The sequence below is a fragment of the Eublepharis macularius genome, chromosome 12 (assembly GCF_028583425.1).
Source record: "Eublepharis macularius isolate TG4126 chromosome 12, MPM_Emac_v1.0, whole genome shotgun sequence".
In the NCBI taxonomy this organism is placed as follows: domain Eukaryota; kingdom Metazoa; phylum Chordata; class Lepidosauria; order Squamata; family Eublepharidae; genus Eublepharis; species Eublepharis macularius.
The window spans coordinates 42497681-42519400 of NC_072801.1; the positions used below are offsets into that span (position 1 = coordinate 42497681).

Below are 21720 nucleotides of genomic sequence, written 5' to 3' on the forward strand. Positions count from 1 at the left end.
CAGTGGGCTCAGGGCGGATCACAACAAAGCTTAAAAACACACTACACAATTAATCATCATTACCATTAAAAACATAAAATATTCCTACATCAATGTTAAATTTCCATTGTACTCACATATCACCCATTGGTAGCTCCTGTGTAGGCTTGTGTATAAATTTGCACCAGAGTTATGGAATGGCCATCTTTCTCTCCTGTGGGGTAGGTTAGGCTGAGAGAAAGATGGCCCAAGGTCATCTGGCAAACTGCCCTGGCGGAATGGTGGAGTCAAACCTGAGTCCCTGAGAGCCTAACTTAACATTCTGACCGCTACGCTACTCTGATTCTGCCCCACCCCCTTTCCATAGGATGAACTTTTAAGTCCTGGGCTTTAAAACGTGTTATATGGTTTTGCTTCCAGAGAAAGACGAGAGGCCCCGTCTAGATTCCTATATTATTCAGGCAGTGTAAGAACCAGTGCTGTTCCTTCCTGTGCTGCCAGAGTAACATGAGAAGACCAGGCCCCCATGGCAAAAGTTCATGCTTTCTCACAGGGGCTGTTTTTGTGGGGATCCCAGGCTTCTTGTGTTGCCCTGGAGTTTTGGTTCTCAGATTGTAGGCCAGGACCCCAAAGCAGGTAGCAATTCTCCCGGTGGTGGGCCAGGAGGGAGGAGGAGGAACAGGCAGATGTGGGTTTGCATTCAGATAGATATGTTGGTCTGCAGTAGATGAGCAAGGTTCATGTCCAGTAGCATCTTAAAGGCCGACAAGAGTATGAATACTAAACGGGAAAAATAAAATGACGAGCTTGGTCAGTGTTAACCAATGTGAGACTCTTGAGTTTTCTGCTGGGGGAGGAGGTGTAACATAGAGTTGCTCAGCAAGCAGGTCCCAAAAATTAGTGCAAGTTTAGAAGAGGGTCCCACTTCCAATGTGCGAGTAGCACTACTTGGCTGGTACAGGGGGAAAAATGGGTTGCCAATTGCAAAGAGAAAATAAAACATCCTGTCCCTTTATTAGAGGCTTAATGGGATGATATTTGCCAGTTAGTGTTTTTTAACTTCATGCCATGGGAGCCAGTGTGGTGTAGTGGTTAGAGCATTGGACTAGGCCCCGTGAGATCCAGGTTCAAATCCCCTCTCTTCCATAGAAGCTTACTGGATGACTTTGGGCCAGGCAAACTCTTTCAACCTCTCCACCTCACAGGGTTGTTGTGAGGGGGAAATGGAGAAAAGAACAATGTAAGCTGCTTTGGGTACTCACTAGGGAGAAAGGCAGAGTATAAATAACAACAAAAATAATAGCCCATTTCCACTCATTAAGCCTCTTCTAGGGGTCAGAAAGCAGCATGAGATCGCCTGATCTTGTCCAATCCTGGCAGCTTAGTAGGGTTGGTTCCAGTGAGTATTTGGATGGGAAGCCACTGAGAAAGATGGCATTCGCTCTGCAGAAGAAGGTAATGGCAAACCACCTCTGCCCTTCATTTGCCTTGAAAACCTCTTGATGGGATCACCTTAAGTCGGCTGAGATTTGATGACACACACATACATATAAAGAAATAGGACATTTTTCTCCAGGCCTTTTGGCAGCCCTAGGAATGAGCAGTGTGGCTGTGGGTCCTGCACTCCCAGTTTAACATAAAAATGGGCTCATTCAGTTCTGTCCCTGTCTCCTTCCTTTGAGAAGCTCATGGCAGCAGGTCCCATAGCTCGTCCCCCCCCCCCCAATCATTACTAGAAGCTTGCAAGGCAGGATTGGCGAAAAGACAATCACTGGGGCAAGGTCATCCAGGGGGCATCAGGGCTGGTTAGGCCGACACTGCCTCCTGATACAGTCCTACTTAAAAGTTGGGCTTTGGGTTCCCAAGATGTATTGCTGAAGCTAAATGAGTTTGGACATGGACAATTGCTTGGACGGAAATCTACTGGGACTGTGCTTGGCAGAGCCTCCATTGAGATGGTACAGCCCATATCTGGGCAGTACCTTTGCAGGTTGGAGCTCACATGATTGACTGTCCTTCAATATGAAACATTCCCTGCACATAGAAAACCAGCATGTCAGGAACACAATTCTAATTTAGTCACCCTGACACACTAGTTTTCTACATGAAGGGTTGTTGTTTTTTTAAGTGCAGTGTTAACTTCTGCAGGCCCCTGCCCTTGGTTTGAAGTGGTAAAACTCAAGCCTTTATTATGGTAAAATCAGAAACTCCTGGTGGCCTTTCAACCTATGTGCAGCATACACTTTTGTAAGGTATTTGATGGCTAGGAGTATGATTTCCAAAGTTACACTGGAATCTTTCCCCCCTCTTTGGCTTGGTTTGGGAGCAGTTTCAAACATTTAATAAAAATAATAATTTGGGATGGGTTGGGTCAGTTTTGGAAAAACCTTGTCTTAATTCGATTCAAGGGAGGCTTGTGGTTGTGGTGGGCATTCAAAAAAGGGGAAGGCTCCAGCAAAAGAGGCGTATCTTGTAAACTCTTCCAGCCAATGGCAGAGAAGCCGACACGGGAGCTCGAAGGCTGTTCTTTTAATAGGAGGCAGGTCGAGAGCGCCGTTTTCGGAAGCGGCGAGGATGGGCTGGTAGGATTGTGAAGAAGATGGTGGCGAACGAAAAGCCTCGCCGATTTTTTGGACATCGCCAGGAAGAAATCCAGCGGTAAAAGCGCTGAGCTTCACTCGCCCGGATCGCAAACTTCTGTTCCGTCCCTGCTTCGTGCGCAGGAATGAGGGCGAGAGCGCCGCTTTTAAAGAAGAGTGAAACTGACTAACTCTGCTTAGTTGAGCGGCGCAGTCAAGCGAGGAAATTGACCAGAATTTTGATCGAAACTGACCCGGCTGGCCGGGGAAGGGGGAGGTGCGCCCTGGCGGAGTCCCCTTTCCCAGCTCCAATGAGCCTCTGAGGACCGTCCTCCGGATTGTGTGCGTGTCCCCCTCTCTCTGCAGCCACCCTCAGCTGCCAACTCCCCCCCCCGTCCCTCCCCTCCGTCTCCGAACACCTCCCTCCAGGCATTCTTCAATGGGCGCTTTGGACTCCCTCGCCGGAGGAACCGCGACCCCTACGACCGCCGCTGCCCTCACCATGCTGAACGGGGCAGAGAGCCAAAGTTTCGCCAAGGAACCTCCCGACCTCCAGGGAACGACGACCAAAGACCCCAGCGAGTTAAAGATGGGCGTCCAACCGGAGCGCTTCTACTACCCCGAACCTCACATGCAGGAAGGGGGCTGCAACTTAGGGCTGACCTACAGCGGACAGATCGTCCAGGGCGGGTTTGGGGTGACCAACCCGGCTCCCTCGGGCCGGTTTTTGGGGCCAGGCGTAAACAGCTGCTCCTCCTACAGACCCCAGCCTCCCGCTCCTCCCGTCCCTGCGCCTTCTTCGGCAGGGCCACCGGGGAATCCCGGCTACCCGGTGTCAGCTGGCGAGATCTATCCGAGCGCCGGGGACCTGTATCCGAGCGCGCACGGCAGCGAAGGCTGTTACTCGGCGGCGGTTCAGCACATGTTCCCGCGGGGTCCTCTCTACCCCGTGCCAGGCTATCAAGTGTCCGGAAAGATCCAAGTGGTCCTCAACAACTATCCTCTCTGGGCCAAGTTCCACAAGCACCAGACGGAAATGATCATTACCAAACAGGGCAGGTGAGCCGACCCAAGGCGCCCGGGAGGGGGGGGGTGATCACGGGGTGAGGGCGAGAAGGGCCTGGGGAGGCTGAGCGCGTGGCTGAGGTTCGGCATCCAGGCTTTAGAGGGGGGAAGAACAGCGAGATCTTGCCTGGGAGTCGATCGGAAGGAAGCGTACTGGTCGGGAACAGGACTTCGGCCTCTGGGGTGGTAGATGCACGCTGCGAAGAGGATCCTGGCATTTACGGGAAAAGGGCTGGAGAGACTCTCGGGGCGGGATACCGGGGGCTGTCCAGGGCGCACGGCGGCGCTCTGGGCGAGGGCGCAGGTTGGAGCGCGCGGTTGAAAACAGACGCCTGGGTGAAGGCTGGTTAGTGGCTGGCAGGACGGTTCCCTTCACCTGCCCCTTGAGCCGCACAGGTTCCCTCCCTTAGCCGGGCTTCTGTCACACGCCCTGTTCTGGAACACCGTCGGGAACACCCGTGGGCAGCGCCCTGGAGTGTGCCAAAGGAGCTCTGCAAATGCCCAGAGGCCTTCCCCTTCTTGTTCCCTTCCGCATCTCAGGGTTCTGGAAAGAAGCCTTGGGAGAGAAGGCTCTTAAGTCACGGGGGATCTGTCTAAGCCATTAGTTCCCGAAATATTCAAACGGCACCCAGGTTTCTCTCGGGCCTATGGCTTCTAGGCACCAGAGGGCACCGCTAGCCAGTCCCGCAGTGCGTTCTGTACAATCCCAAAGGCATCGACGGCTGACTAGAGAAATAAAATCAAGCTAGCCTTAAGCTTCAGAGGCCTGTTCATGCTCTGAGGTTGCCTTTGGAAGGAAGTTCCATCGAAGTCAATGGGGTTTACGTCTGAGTACGCATGCTTAGCATATTTTGGAGGGCAGCAAATGGCTGGTCTAATTTTCCCTAGAGTAACCCACATTGACTTGCTACAACTGAAACGGAATGGGCTTGACAGTACAATTGAGATGACCTAGCAAAATAATGGAGGGGTTGCAGCATACAAATTTTAGTGGGATGTTTTTGCAATATTTTTGGTGGGGTGTTTTCCCATAAATGGACTCATAAAGGAAAAGGGCAGACAAGAATTCAGCGAATTCAGTTCTGTTCTCTGTTACTTCTGTTGTGGTGATAATTCCAGATGGGTAGCTGTACTTGTCTGCAGTGGCAAAATAAAACAGGAGTCCAGTGGCAATTTAGAGGCTAACAAAATGGATTCCAGCATAACACAAAGAAATAAATTAGCAGATAAATAAGCAAGTTTTCGTAAGCCACGGCTCACTTCATCAGATGTATGTGGGGCATAACTTGGCAGGGCTGTCTACTTCATACATCTGATGAAGTGAGCTTTTACTAGAATAAATGTTGTTAGTCGTTAAGATGCCATAGGTGTCCTCTGTTCTTGTAGGGTATATGCATTTTTCTCATGTAGTACTTTAAGTGGTTTTTTTACCTACCTGCCCCAGATCTATAAACTGAATTCAAAAACTACATTGAGTAAAATGAGTGGGGGTTTGCTGTTTATCTCTTCTTTAAAAGCTCTCTTCCACTTTCTGTTTATCTAATATAGGGCTGCCAGCTTTAATGAGTTTAACTGATAGGTTAATCAACTAAAACTTTAGTTAGCTGATCTCAAGTGGTTTAGTCTCAGCTGTGGGCTCCCCTTCCCTTTCTGGCCCCAGCTACACCAGCTGAAGGGGGTGGGAAAGCGTTAATTGATAGAAAGACCAATTATAATTGGTAAGGCCGGATTTTAATTGTTGAAGCCAGCTTGGTTCTTTTTTGGGGTTGTTTGAATTTCAGCTTTTTACTGTTCTGAGGTATCGAAACAGAACATATTACAGAGAGGTTTTCCTTCCAAAAAGGATGATGTACTTTTATTTTTTAAAAAAACCTTGCTTAAATTATATTGAATCATCTCACCCTTATTTAAAATTTATTATTTAGTTAGAAAGTTTCTATGCCACTTCCCCAGGGGCCTGTTTTGTATCTGTAGCAGTTTTGGTGCTGTGGAAGTTGATTGATCATACGTAAATAAATTGGCTGGAAGCCCTTTCATTGGTTGGCTGCCCAGGCCTAACAACATTCACCAGTTGCATGTTGATAACTCCAGAGATGGTCTTAGCACCATTTATGAAAACACACAAGGGCAGAAATGGCCAACTTCTATGTTCTCAGCATCTGCCGTCCACACAATGGTTTGACAACTAGAAGAGAATTTGATGGATCAAAGTGGCTAAGCTCCACTATAAAATTGCTTTCTAGTTATGGAAACTTCAGGCACACACCAGTGTCTACAAAAATATTTATCTGTCCAAAATCTTGCAAACATGATTCTTTTGGAACTGCAGATGTTTTTAAATATCATTCCTTGAATAAAATGTAGCAAGGCAAGATGTAACCCATGTACCTCCCTAGTTACTCCTATCTTCCTTGAGCCTTGCTTGTAAGGTGTAGTGATTAGAATGTCTAGTTAGGATCTGGGAGACTTGGGTTCAAATCCCCACTGTGCTGTGAAGATTGCTTGGAGACCTTGGGCCAGTTACACTCTCTTACTCTAACCTACCTTGCAGGGTTGTTGCAAGGGTTAACACAGAGGAATGCCCTGAGTTCCTCAAAGAATGGGTGGGATAAACTTAGGATTGGTTCCTACATACATGTGCCTGCAAAAGATACTCGGTTACAAGTGCTATCCTAAACCAAGTTACACCTTCCTAAGCCTATTGACTTTAATGGACTAAGAAGAGTGTAGTATGTTTAGTTAGGGACACTGGTTTACTGTATCTTTGATTTATCTGTATCTTTGATAAATATTTTTGTAGACATTGGTGTGTGCCTGAAGGTTCCATAACTAGGAAGCAGTTTTATAGTGGAGCTGGTTTACTGTACCTTTGATTTAAAGTTAATTTATTTTTTATCCCTCAAAAGATATTGTAGCTAGTAGCGAATTCAAGAAGAGCTAAAGGAGGACAGAGGGCTGGTTTATGGGTGATCTGATTGGCCCAGGGTCTACCAGTAGCCAAACCCCAGTTTATAGTTCCTTTAATATTTTCACACTTGGTGGAGGGCAACAAAGACTTACTGTTGCAGTGTTTGTGTATTGCCCGACTGTTGTCAGCACAAGTCTGAAAGCGGAAGACAGCCATTTTAAAACCTGAAGGTAGATGGAGGTTTTGCCGTCCTACAGATGCTGGCAGGGCAGGAAATACAAAAGGTACTTTTAATGTAACCATTTGGCTTTTCAGAATAAGGAATGGACTTTTTAAAAAAAAACTGGCAGGATGGATATTTTAAAATGAAATTATTGCAAATATCAGGGCTCAATAAAATAAATAAGATTAAATAACCACTGAACATGTGCAGAGTGTATTTTACTCCTGACTGAATAACAACAGACTAGTCCTGCCTCCTCCCCAAACATAACCATGAGGGACTAAGGAGAAGGGCTTCTAAAGCAGCGTGTGACATTGTCAAACCACTGTCTCTTTTCCTAAAAATTAAGCACTGCACACAGACACACAGTTTCTCACCACACACTTACTATTCACATTTCCATAGATCTCCAGACTGTTCACTGTCAGGTCAGCACATCTTCTTTAATACCCACCACCTCCTCTTTTCTCTCTCTGTCTTGCTCTCTCTCTCTTTACCTCCTCTACCCAAACTCCTTTCATTTCTGGAATTGGTAAGATGATGAGGCATTATTCAGCCTAGCTGGAAATCCCCAGGCCCTTAGCTCCACAATACTGGCTTCACCCAGCCAGGAGCCATCCCCTTACCACCATCTTGCTAGGATGTTTTGAACAGGGGAGTTGCAGAATTTGTCTCTCCCTCGTCTGTACAAGGCTTCATTGTGATCTTTCCAGTTGCCATAAAAACAGTTAGGAACTGACCAGATACCAAGGTTCCTAGAGAGGTGAGGTCCCTGAGGAGTGGGCAATATGGGTCACAATCACACCAGAATCCTTCCCACTTCTTCCAGCATTGTGAGTACCGTATCTTTTAAAGTCATGCTTTCTGCAAAGGAAGAGTTCTGCTGTGGCAGATTCTATCAGTTTTTACCTCGATGTATTGTAGAAGGCTTTCACGGCTGGAGAACGATGGTTGTTGTGGGTTTTCTGGGCTGTATTGCCGTGGTCTTGGCACAGAACTACAATGTCAGGACCATGTCAGGAATTACAATGCCAAGACCACGGCAATACAGCCCGGAAAACCCACAACAACCATAGTTTTTACCCCACTCTTCCTTCCCCAAGGAGTTCTGTTGGCAACAACCTTGTGAGATAGATTAGGCTCATTTAACTTTTATCTCGCCCCACCCCCAGCCCCAAGAGTTCAGAGCAACATATATGTCCCCATTTTATCATCAAAGCAACCACGTGAAGCAGGTTAGGCTGAGAGAGGAACAGGCCCAGCATCAAACACTGAGAGAAGCGTTTTGATCCTGAGCTTTGCTGATCGTAGTCCAACACTGTAGCCACTACACATGCCTCACTGGTTCCCTATAATAGGCATGATGAAAATGAATCTGCCACTGTCTCTTACTTTATTTTATTTACTTTATTTATACCTCACCTTGGGCCTCAAATCGGACCCATGGCAGAGATCAGATGAGATCAGATTGAAACTGGTCACCTCCTGATTTGGAAGTTGCAGTACAATCCTAAACAGAGTTATACACATCTGAACCCAGTGACTTCAATGCACTTAGAAAGGCATAGCTTCACTTAGGACTGCACTCTCAGCCTCTTAGTTTCTATATCACACACACCATTAGTATACTACACATCAGTGTATATAGCACTTTACACTCCCTGCCTGAGGTACTGAATGACATGTTACAAAGTCCTGCGTGTCTGCTCTGGTCCTGCCCATTGGGTGTGAAGTTGGAGTCGCATGTTCAGAACTTAATTCCAAGAGGCACATGCCCAACTTGGGTCAGAAAAGTGGTGTGGAAAGAGAGTGGGCTGAAGCTACAATTCTTCCTCCCAGCTCTTTGTGGGGCTGCCACCATATCCCTACCTCAGACAAAGAACTTCCCTAGGTCCCTGATCACACCACCCAGACCCAACCTAAAAATCACATAAGGACAAGTTCCGTGATGGGCCAGGCTTCATAGGAGCCCCAGGCTGAAATTTTGTCCTTCTAGTGAACGCCCAACAGCAGCCCTTGACCTCAGCACAGAAACAGCTACAATAATAAAAAAAAATTAGAACGTATTTCATCTGATTACTCTGTAAATGCAGCAAGTTCCTTGCCTCAGGTCAGACTAGATGACTTCTGAGATCTGAATTACACGTTATGATTTGTAATATGTAGGGAATGTGGTGGGAACGGAGTTCCGGGACCTCTTGAAAATGGTCACATGGCCGCTGGCCCCGCCCCCTGATCTCAAGACAGAGAGATCAGGTGGCGGGGCTACTGGCCATGTGACCATTTTCACCAAGGGCGATTTAAACTTTTAAAAACTCCCCCCTTGTTCCAGCTGACCCAAATTGACACCATTGTGCAGTCCTGAATTCTACCACCTCTTTTCCCAGAAAAAAAGCACTGCCCCAACCTGACTTTGCCAATGACAGATATCAGGAGCAGAGGGACTTGTTTCTTAAATGCCCAGCTCCCCAATTTGGATTGGGACCATGGTATGGGGAAAGAAAGGACTCCAGGCTTCTTCCTGCCATTTTCATGACTCAAAACAGCCTCAAAGGCACCATTTGCCCCATTGGGGTCTGCATATCTATTGCTGGGCTACACACACAGCCCCCACAATGGATCCAACTCTACTCGCAGCACAATTTGGGTCAGGAAAACAGTGGGGGGGGGGGCTCAATCTGAGCTGCAGTCCCAATCTGAATCAGGGCTCTATGTGCTTAATAAACACATTCCCTTGCTTCTCACATGACTGTTGGCATCAAAGTCATGTTGAGGGAACTCCAGCCCTACATATTACAAACTGGAATGGGTAGTTTGGGCCTAAAACTCACCAAGATGTGAACCACCAAATCCAGCCTAATCTAAAAGGTACACAGCATTAAGCATAATTTTTAGGTCTTGCAATGTTTGGTTGGTGCGTTGGTTAGCTTAATAAATGGGAAACTTTTTTGGTCCACTATTTTTGATACCTCATTTTTCTCCTCAATGGGGGCACGGAGTGGTTTGGATCATCATTCTCTCCTCCATTCTAGCCTACAACAACAACCTGGCTGAGAGAGAGCAACTGGCCCATAACCGCCCAGCGAGATTCCATGGCAGAATGGGGATTTGAAACTGGGTTTGAAATCCAGCTCCTTGTCCAACATGAACATTAACATGCTGGCTCGCTGTTAATCAGGAAGCCTACTAAAGAAGAGCCAGTTTGGTGTAGTGGTTAAGAGCGCGGGACAATAATCTGGAGAGCAGGGTTTGATTCCCCACTCCTCCGCTTGAAGCCAGCTGGGTGACCTTGGGCGAGTCACCGCTCTCTGGAGCTCTCTCAACCCTACTCACCTCACAGGGTGTTTTGTTGTGGGGATAATGATGGCATACTTTGTAAACTGCTCTGAGTAGGCATTAAGTTGTCCTGAATGGCCATATATAAATCAAATGTTGTTGTTGTTATAAATTTCATTAAAACACTGCAAGTGAGTAATGTCGTTGAAAAGGCATTCCCTTTTGTCTGTCCCACAACACGGAATGCCGCTTTGGAGATGGTGCCCTGCCACAAAAAGTGTCTGCATCATCTAGAACCAAAGTATGCATTTCCTTCAAAACTCTTCCTATACAAATGCGTGAAGATAGAACTGATTGTATTGTCGAAGGCTTTCACGGCCGGAGAACGGTGGTTGTTGTGGGTTTTCCGGGCTGTATTGCCGTGGTCTTGGCATTGTAGTTCCTGACGTTTCACCAGCAGCTGTGGCTGGCATCTTCAGAGGTGTAGCACCAAAAGACAGAGATCTCTCAGTGTCACTCAGTGTCTCTGTCTTTTGGTGCTACACCTCTGAAGATGCCAGCCACAGCTGCTGGCGAAATGTCAGGAACTACAATGCCAAGACCACGGCAATACAGCCCGGAAAACCCACAACAACCATAGAACTGATTATTTCAAAACTCCTTCAACAAACAGCTTTCTTGAACTGGGCGGCAGCTCTGTGTTCACAAAAATTGCAACGCATGGTACCTTGAATTTGTGAAGCTTTTGTTCAAACTGCTTACATGGGGTGGGGAGGGGGGAGGCAGCAAGAATAATTCTGAAACTTTTTCATTACTGATTTATGGTTTCCTCAAGCTAATATTTTTGTGAAGGCAATTTAAAGAAATGAAACTCACTGATAAAACAATTCCATCGTTAAACGCCGTATTGGTTTGCTGAACTATTTCCATTCGTGGGTCCTTTCCGTGACATCATTTCACATTCCTCTGCAGACTTATTTTTGAGTTCCATGCTTTTAAATGTGGAAGTGGTACCCTTAACCTCTCCTGACAGTGGGGTCATCCAGGAAGAGCTTTACTATTTGGTTCTGCTTGAATGTATACAGCAATCTTGAAATGTCTGTGAATCTAGTGCCAGCATCTTTTGGCCAACAGAAAACCTCATTTTTAAAAAACCCAACAGTTTCCAGTTGCTAAAATTGACAATTCAGGGCCCAAACTATTGGAAAATTCTTTTGGGAGCTGTGCAAGAACATGCTAGTGCTGTAACCACTCCACCGCTCTCAAAAGGAACAAAATCAATCCTAAAATTATCCTCATTCCTTGATGTGATAGAAGAGGATGAACAAGTCCACCAAACACTGTTTCTTGAAAGATTGTAAATTTATACTTCTAGTCTGCTGTTTAATAGTGGTGGTTTGTGGGGTGTGGGGTGGGTAGATGGGTTTTCAGAGGGCCGGTGGGAGCGTATCATAAACCAGTGTGAAATAATAGAAGTCCACAGAACAGGTAGGTTCATCCTGTCATCTTCATTGGGTGTCACTCGAGGGCATGTGTGAGCAGCCATTCCCATTTGCTGACTGCAGGACCAAATGCTCAGGACATGTCCAAGGCATATGGTTGTCAACCTCTAGGTAGAGCCTGAAGATTTCCTTGGAGGAAATGGAAGCTTTGGAGGGCAGAGTCTATGGTATATCAGAGAGTCTAGGAGAAACTGAAGCCCTAGAGTGACATTGCATTCCTGCCAAGCTCCCTCCTCCCCCTAAACTGCACCAAACCCAGATACCACCCTAAAATGTCCAGGAATGTCCTAAGCCTGTGTGGGCAACCCTACAGGGCACCTGATGCCAAGGAGGAATTGGGATCCTATGCCATGAACATCTCTGTGTACATTTTTCCTGGTGCTGTTTTTCTGATCCCCGGGAGAGGAGTTGCACAGCCAACATTCTCTTTTCTGTTGTTTAAAGATACCTGGCTTCCTTAGCGTCCGGGCCCCTCCAAGTAGCACGCTCTGTCCCCAAATTAGCTTTGTGCAAATGTCTTCTTACATCCGCCTGGCTCATTCCTAGGCTTCATTTTGAAACTGAGTCTGTGAAGTATCCTTGCATGGTCGCAACTGTTTTTCTCCACCCATGTGTGTGAATTGGTCTTATCCATCAACAACAAAGTAGTCTCCCAGAAGGAAACTCTTGTGCGCATTTACTTGAGAGTAAGCCCAGTTAATCTCAGTGGAGCTTACTTCTGAGTAAGCATTCATGGGTTTGTGTTGTCCAATGTTCATGCCTTTCTATTTCCCCCCACCCCATTTCTTTCATGTTATTTGCATTCTTACTCTCTGTTTTGGTTTTTAAAAACTTTTTGGCCCTGGTAACTTTCTTTTACTCTGTGTTTCTTTCGTTTTCTTTGCTCATTGCTGCAAAGATGGTGGAATCAGCAGAGCAGATAACTTAAAACAAGAGAGAGAGAGATTCATAGAGAATATTTATTTATTTTGTTTGTTTGTTTATTACATATTCATCCCAATCTTTGCTCAGGGAGATCAGGGTGGTATACAGGGTTCTCCGATCTTCAATTTTATCCTTATAACAAACCTGCAAGATAGGTTAGTCTTAAAAAGAGTGACTGGTCCAAAGTCCCCCAGTAAGTATGGCAAGTAGGAATCTGAGTCAGTGAGCCTGGATCTCCCCAGTCCAACATTCTAGATGCTACAACACACTGGTGCTTTGGAGACCTTCCCCCCCCCCCCAGATAGAACAATCAACAATCTATTAGCCAAGACCGCTGGATGGAACCTCCATTGCTCATAGCAGTATATCCCTGAGTATCAGATGGTGAGAATAAATAGGGAATAACAGTATTATACCCTTTTGTTGAACTTCCCCAGGAAATCTGCCTGACCTTTGTAGTAATGGTCACACTTTAGATGTGACCCCAAAAAGGCAATTCTTGTTTGATGCTCTTTCTTTTGCTTCTTTTTTACACTTTACTTCCTTTTAAAAGATCAAGGCCCTTCATAGATTTTTAGAACCTGTTCTCAGGTACAAAAGGCACGGATTATTTATGAATGGCAGACCTGGATATAATTGGCTGTTTTTGTCTGCCAAATATCTCCAGCTATCTGTCATTGTTTCTTTCTTGCGGTGTTTAGAAGGTGGCCTCTTGGTTTCTTTTTTCCCTCTGATCCTCCCCTGCTCTCCTTTCTCTCAAGGCCCAGACAGAGAGTGTCACTTTGATGCTATAACTGAGCTGCCCTGAATGTGTCGAAAGTCTAAATACATTAAAGCCACTTGGTTTCCTGCGCACCCTTCAAGATCTGCAATCAGAGAAAAGAAACCCCAATCCCTCTGCCATGCCCAGGGCAATTTGGTGACACCCACCAGGGAAAGCAAGGTGGGAGTGTGCAGAGAAGACCAGTGCAGAGAATTTTATTCCAACACAGCAGTAACAACAAATTCTCCATACTGTTGTCTAAGAAAGCACTGCTTATGCCATTCTGATGTTTGTTCTGACTTTTCTGGGGATTCCATCTGCCTTCAAACCTCAAGAACTGGGCTGAATTTCCTTGGGGCAGCTTAGTTCTTCTGACAGATGGAAAGCATGTTTGACATGCTTGATGTAGTCCCTTTTACAATAGCTTCTATAGTTCAGCAGGTGGGCAAAGTGTAGCTGTTTCTGGAATGTGTGGCATCTAGGTTTTAATGTATTTCTCAGCTAAATTATTTTAGTTTTTAGCTCTCTCCATTCCCATGAACTAACAGCCATATTAAAGGCAGGGAGGGGGCAGAGAATAAATTCACTAAGACTAAAAAAAATCTTAAAGTTGGGACTTAAGTAGACACAAGAGATGCTGCAACTCTTTTCCTAAAAATGAGTTTTTAATTCTACTTGTTTTAATCTTTATACAAGTGAGGTTCCATGGGAGAGGGGAAGTCCTACCCCCCACTGGATACCTCCCCTACTACCCTCATTTCTCTCTCTTTCTCCCCTTCCTTTGCCTTTGGCTCCCTTTATCTTTCCTTCCATCTTATGGTGTTGGTGGCTGATATCTTAAGATTCGGCACCATTTTTGAGTTGCTACAGCAAACCAAAATGTTCCTTAAGCTCCATTTCTTCACTCCCTGATGTTTCACAAATGTGCAGACTTTGCTCTTAACATTTGGGTGGGGTGGTACTACTGCCCCCCCTTAATGAATAGGATTTTTCTGTAAACCTAAGCTGAGTCCGTGATGTGAATTTCTCCGATCTGTGCAGGGACCAGCCCTTGTGCATTAGGTACAAGGATGCTGGAGATTACATTTTTGGTAAATATCTATGAACAGAAAGCCCATCTGTAACATTAGCATAATGGATTTCAAACTGCATTCCAGAGAACTCTAGGATTCCTCTGAAGTTTCCTGGAGATTCCTCCTTAAGATGATTACTAATGAAGTCCATATTGGAGTTCAAGTCTGGTTCTAAAAGCACACTTACAATAAATTGTTCCTCAGCATCAATGAATGATTATGTCTGTCTTGGTTCCCTGCACTTTCTCCCACTTCACCTGGAAATTTGTTTATTTCTGTTTAAGATACTAGAAATTACATAGGTGATATAACATAAGCTATAAGAGGGGCCTTCAACCTGTGATTCTAGAGCCCAAAGTGGCTTGGTACAGAACCAAACACAACTCTTGAGAAAAGAAGATTAAATTTTGTAGTTAAGATCTATTGGAAGGGCAGGTGTGAGTCCTAGAATAGGATGAGATAGAATGATAAGCTAAATGTTGTATGGGACTGAAAGGCTTCTTTGAGAAGATTTATTTAAAGGGAAATAAAAAAGTGAACAGCTGTCAGGAATCCAAGTGCAGAGTAATGCCAGTGCACTAAAACAAATGAAGTTTACTCCTGTGTGTATTTATTACTTATTGTGAGACTTGGCATTTGCCACTTCCTAACAAAGGACTCTCCGCCACCAGCTTTTGTGCTGCAGCAGTTTTATGGATTATTAATCAATGTCAGTTATCAGTAATGTTAAGTCACATAGTTTCAGTTCTGCCAATGGGCGTTGTTATATCAGCTCTGCATTGATCTCTCGCTTTGAGTTTTAATATATTTGTTTCTGGAGTCATTGCAGACCTCTGAGATGCAGCAATCCCCAGCAAAACAAACATGCAACAACTGAAAGGGATTTAAAATCTAGTTCATATTAGTCAAAAATCCCTGGATAAAAAAGTATTTCTGATTGTGAAATGAAAAAAGCTATAGGAAACTTGTGGAATCTGTTGGGCCCGCCTTGTATATTATATGTTGCTTTGAATATGTACTCTTATATACTACCGTGCTTCATGTTATCTAATGTCAGTCCTAGAACTGATTATGTTTTGTTTTAGCAGTTCTTCAACTCTGTATTGGATCCTTGCTAATGCTATGTCTTTGTAAAATCTTATGACATTGTTTATGGAAATGTCCTTGACACTGTATGGAAATGTCCTTGATACTGATTGTACTAATCTCACACTATGTAATCCACCTTGAGTCTCAGTGAGAAAGGCGGACTATAAATGATATAAATAAATAAATAATAAAATAAAGTAGGTGCAAAATCTAAGGTGTATAGCTTTTAAATATGGATTGGAGGTTCCATTTATCAGTGTTGATAAATTTATCCTCTGTTAATTTTTCCTGATGTGCATCAGACACCATGGGCAAATCCGCCCGCCCTTGGAGCGTCCCGGCATTGCGCTAAATGTTTGTGAAACACCCAGAAGTATAGCATCTTTCTAGCGCAATTTCTGAAATTGCGCTAGAAAGACGCTATACTTCCGGGTGTTCAGTGAACATTTAGCGTAACGCCGGGATGCACCAAGGGTGTGTGGATTTGCCCCATCGAAGCTTTTCTGAAAGGCAACCACTGGAGCCCCCATGTTACATGATCAGGCAATATGCATATGGGGAGAACAAGATCCCCCCTGCTGGTTATGCCCTCACTTTTCTGCGTACATTCAACTTAATTTCTACCACAGCTTATGTGCATGCCGACCATATTACAGAGAACCTGTTTTTAAAAAGTGTTCACCGATCACAAGCCTACATATATACCTTGTGTACATGTATAAATGCTTCTGGAACACATATAGGGGTTGCTGCTAGTGGGCACAAGCAGATGTGATCCAGTTCCCCCCACAAATGTGCATTAACTGTGCACAAGGAGGAGTACGCTGTCATCACATCTTGTGGCAATGAAGTTTGATTTGCAAAATTTATTCTGAGAGCTGCTTGTGCTTTTTGTGCCTGCCTTGGTTACAGAATACTTGTGGTGAAGTTGGAGCAAAAGTACCCTTCTTTGAGGGAACATGGGAGAGGTAAACATATTTCAAAGTAGTTCGTAGCTGAGACTGACACCAGCAAGGCAAGATTGGTCTTGCGGATCCAGATGCAAATGATATGCAAATTAAGTGTAATAGCAGATATGCAAATCACTCACAACCCTCTAGCCCGTATATGTTTCTGAGGTGGCCCTGGCAGCATGGAACAAATTGCCCATCCAAGGCCTGCTGCCCCCCTCTAAATGCCTTCCTTCTCCCTCCCTTGTGACTGCCACTTCCCCAAGCCTCAAATTATGTCTCTTTGAAACAAATCTTGGCTGCCGTCTTTCTCACACCCACAGGGAGTGTTTATATCTGTTAATTTTTCTCCACTGAACCTTCCTTTCTCAAAGGGGCTGTTGGCACACAGGGCTAGCTCTTTGTCCCTCCAGGGAAGCTGTCAAAACACATGTTCTTTAACTAGGCTTGTTTGAATATGGACAAATATTTCAAACCTTAGGAGGGAAGATGGGGTGGTCTGGGCTTTTCATGTGTCGTTTCCTCACTCAGGAAAATGGCCAGATCTTCTTCATTGACAGAACTATGCACAACAGAGGAAATCTTTCTGTCTGTCTGTCTCTGTCTCTGTCTCTCTCTCCTGATTTCCATTCTTTGCCCATGCTATTATCTCAGATGTGTGGGAGCAGGCTTCTGAAATAGAAATGCAATTTGCATATTCTGAGGGGTGCTCTTCACAGTTTCCATGAATAAGCTCTGGCATTCAAAATAGGTTCTGGGCTGAGGTCTGGTCCAAATGAAGTTCTGGAAAAGGAGGGCTGGGGGCACCAGGGCAGAGTAGTTTAGCAGATCTGCAGCAACTAGCAAGGGGTATTTTCAGGGGGCTTGTTTTTATTTATGGAACTCCTTTCTGCTGGAGGGGAAGCCAAGGTTGCCAACCTCCAGGTGGAGTCTGGTGATCCCCCCCACCCGAACAACAGAGATCAGTTCCCCAGGAGAAAATGGCTGCTTTGGAGGTTGGGTTCTGACATTATGCTCTGTTAGGGTTGCCATCTCCAAGTTGGGAAATTCCTGGAGATTGGGGGGGGGTGAAACCTGGAGATGGCAGAGTTTGGGGAGAGAAAACCTCAGCATGGTATAATTCCATAGAGTCCGCCCTTCAAAGCAGCCTTTTTCTCCAGCTGAACTGATCTCTGTGGCCTGGAGATCAGTTATGATTCCAGGAGATCTCCAGCTACCATCTGGAGGCTGGCAACCTTAGTTAAGATCCCTCTCCTCTCCAAACTCCACCTTCTCCTGGCTCCACCCCCAGATCTCCAGGAATTCACAGCCCAGAGTTAGCAACCTTAGCAGAAGACCAAGGCCAAGCAATTTCACATGCCTTATACTGAATCAGACTCGCGGTCCATCAAAGTCACTTTTATCTACTTAGACTGACAGTGGCTCTCCAGCCTCTGAAGTGGAGGTCTTGCACATCACCTATTGCCTGGTCCTTTTAACTGGAGATGCTGGGTCCTGAACATGAGACCTTTGCATGCAAAGCTGACGCTCTTCAACGTCAGCCCCTCCCCGATGCAAAGCCTGGTTAGATGCTAGCATTTAAGCTGGTATTTGGATGGCCAGGAATACATTTTGAAGAGTTGAGATGTTGTCTATGTTTTAAAAATTAGCTAGGCTTGGTTCTCTCTGTGGTGGTGTGGTAAACTTGTGTCTGGACTGTACCAGTTTGGATTGCAGATGGGAGTTCACATGATGATAGAACACTCCACAAAAATTTCTGTCCACATGGAAGACTAGGTATCAGAGAAAGCTTAACTAAGAATGCACAGAATGGGCTGTGGTTTGTTGATAGAGCATCAGCTTGGCATGCAGAAGGTCCCAGGTTCAATTCCCAGCATCGCCAGTTAAAAGGACCAGGTAGGAGGTGATGTGAAAGTCCTCCCCCTGGACCCCCTGGAGAGCTGCTGCCAGTCTGAGTAGACCTTGATGGACCCAGGGTCTGATTCAGTATAAGGTGCTCTGTTTTTTCCTTAACATGTTCGTTTTCTATGTGGAGGGAATTTTTTCTGTATAAAGGATCGTTCAGTCCTGTGAACCCATGCATCCCTACAGTCCACATCTAGGTTTACCACTTCAGGAACAACCCAAGACATTGTTTCTCTTGAATCTTATTCTGAGCCTTAGGGAGAGTAAAAAATTAAAAACTGAAATAATTACTCTACAAGTGAAGGGATGGAAATGGTAACAGTTTGGAGCGATTCAAACATTGTAAAAAACAAACATCCCACATATTCTCCATGTGTTTTTCAGGGTTCCTTTCTGAAAATTTCTGGCCTCCTCAGAACCTGTGATTGCCAAATTTCAAGCCTTTGCTCTGATTGATAAGTGATGGGGAGAGACAAGGGTTAGTCATGTGGTATACAGGTTCATAAATAATGCCGAGGTACTGGGGTCAGAGCACAACATGCCAATCAGATGGTGCTAGCCCAAGTTAGGGTAGCAGAAAAATTTGGATACTGTTAAAGCACAGCAAAACCAGTAACATGCCAAGCTAAACAATCTTGCCTAGACATGACCCATGACATCTTCTAAATTGGTTGTCTTGGTTTAGAAGAGCGATCTCAGGTAGGGCTCTGCATGCCCTTTCATAGTCCAGAGGGACTAAATAATACACATATGGTAGCCTTGATCTACCATGGGTGTTCTGTGTACAAAATCAAGCTTCTTCCTACAGGTCTCCTTCTGGATCAGGTGCCGTGTGCAAGAGAAACATTTTGTATTACCCAGTTCTGCTTTTAATCCCATTTCCCTTGATGGATTGGATGTTTAGCAGGGAAGGACTGTGCCTTAATGGTAGAGCATCTGCTTTGTATATAGAAGGTCTCCAGTTCAATCCCCAGTTAAAAAGATCAGGTACTAGGTTAAGTGAAATACGTCTACTTGAGATTCTTGGGGAGCTGCTGCCAGTCAGATTAGACAACGTTGATCTTCTTGATAGACCAAGGGTGTGACTCAGTATAAGGCAACTTTATGTGCTTACAAAGTACGCCCCAGTGAAGAGATGCTTGGCACTTAGTCAATCCCCTCTTCCCATTTCCCCACAGGACTGTCAAAACTAACAGAGTGCACCACTATTGGGCTCTCTCTAACTCGAATGAGTGGGCAAATAAATAGGGTTGCCAGTTCCAGGTTGGGAAACTCCTGGAAATTTGGGGTGGAACCTGCAGAAGGTAGAGTATTGGGAGGATGTGATGTCATAGTCTGCCCTGCAAAAGTGCCATTTCTTCCAAGGGAACTGACCTCTGTAGTCTGGGGATCAGTTGTGATTCCAGGAGGTCGCTGGGCCCTACCTGGAGGTTGGTAAGGTGAAGCATGTTGAGACAACAGATCCTAATTTTAAATATATGCTAATAGGGTCTCTAAACTGCCTGAAACAGAGATTGAAAGATATTTTGGGGTTATAGTGGAAAGCTCAATGAAAATGTTGACCCAATGTGTGGCAGAAATGAGAAAGACAAACTCGATGCAAGGAATTATTAGGAGAGGGATTGAATATAAAATGGCCAATATTGTAATGCCCTTGTATAAAGCTATGCAGCAACCTCATTTGAAATACTGTGTGCAGTTCTAGTCCCTCAAAAAGGATATTGTAGAGCAGGAAAAAGTACAAAGGAGGGCAACCACACACCCCTCTTCTGCTCAGCTGGCTAGCAGGGAAGAAATGGGGAGGGGACTTACCAGCTACTGCAAGTCTAAGTTTCTGCCCAGACATCAACTTGTAGCACAAAGTCATGTTTGCCCCTCACTAGTCTCCAGTCCACCAGCTTCCAGAGGCAAAGGTGATTGGGAGGACCTAGTGATGGGAGAATGCCCACCTGAAGAGGGCAAATGGCATCCTTACAACATAAATATATGAAACCACATCCATATTTAGATCTCTCTGATAGTACGTGGTTCCAGCATCACCCCAAGGAACGGAGGAAAATGGGTACAGCCTGACTTACAACAGAGAATCCTGGAAGCATCACCATTGCCTAAAAAAGCTCAGTCCCATTCCTGAGCCCTTCTTGACTGGGCAAAGGAAAGTTGGCACGCTGTGAGTGAATGTTCCTTGGGCTGGTCTACAGCTGCAAGGAAGATTCCATACAGTGCAGTGAGTGTGGCTGTATAGTATAATGATTAAAAGCAGTGTTGTTAGAAGGTTAGACTAGGATCTGGTAGACCTGGGATCAAATCCCTGCTCAGACATGAAGCACACTGGGTGATGTTGGGCTAGTCTTTCCCTTTCAGCCTAACCTACCTCGTACGGTGGTTGTGCAACGTGAGGGAAGAGAGAACATTGGATGCTGCCCTGTGCTAATTAGAGGACTGATAGCTGCTGATCTTGAAAGCTGGTATGTTCATAAAGATAGTTTTTGGGAAGTTCATATAGTTTTTGGAAGTTTACTTCTATTTTACTTTTTTTTAAAAAAGAAAGTGCCCCAGATATTTGGGGGGAAATTTTTATGGTGAGCATATATTTGAGATACTGTGTGTGGTCCTGGTCACCTTATTTGAGAAAGGATATCCTAGAATTGAAGACGGTGCAGAAAAGTCTATCTAAAAAAGTAAGCATATCAGGCAGCTGGATAACTTGATCTGCAAGGACAGGTTAGTGAGTTATGGGTTATACTTTGTGGGGAAGTCTGATTGATGGGGAAAAGGAGAGATCTGCAGCAAGTAACATTGAGACTGGACTGCAGTAATGCATTCGACATAGGTCTCCCCTTGAAGCCAACTCACATACTTGAGTTGGTGCAGAATGCCGCAGCTTAGTTATTATCAGGAATTAAGCAGAGCATGCATATTAATTCCATTCTGCAGTCACTCCATTCACTACCCATCAGTTACTAGGCTCAGTTCAAAGTTTTGGCTATCACAAGGCCCTTCAAGGCCTTGGCCTCTTATGTGTACAGGACCTCCCCTCTCCCTGCACCCCACTGTGGCACTTTTGCTCATCTGAACAAGGCCTTCTGCAGGTACCATCCTGTCAATAGGCAAAATCAACAGCTGCCTGTACTCGCATTTTCTCTGTTGTGTCCCCCCATCTTGTGAAAAGGCCTGGGTTGTGCTGAAAGGAAATGCATTTAAAGGCACCATTTCACCCATTCATAATGGGACAATTTTTTTCATTTGTTTCAGTGAGGTTTGTACCTTCAGCTCTGCGAAATGTTTGAGGTTTTGTGGCATTAACTCAGAAACAAAAGGCAGCCTTGGGAGTCAAACTGTATAATACTCTCTCTCTCTCTCTCTCTCTCTCTCTCTCTGTCTTGGAACAAGTAGAAGAGATTCACAGGGGTGCTAATTCCTCCTGACCTATTGATTGGAAGAATTTTAACTGTTGAAATAGTTGTATGCTGACTTCTCAAGC

The 21720-nt window shown here is 45.1% G+C and overlaps 1 protein-coding gene across 1 annotated transcript in view; it reads left to right on the top strand.

The window, feature by feature from the left end:
• The first annotated feature begins 2997 nt into the window (after positions 1–2997).
• Positions 2998–21720, top strand: part of TBX21 (T-box transcription factor 21) — a 44163-nt gene continuing 25440 nt past the window's right edge. The window contains exon 1 of the mRNA XM_054995059.1: positions 2998–3617. Within this exon, the coding sequence (XP_054851034.1) occupies positions 2998–3617 (620 nt within the window). The remainder of the gene's footprint in view (positions 3618–21720) is intronic.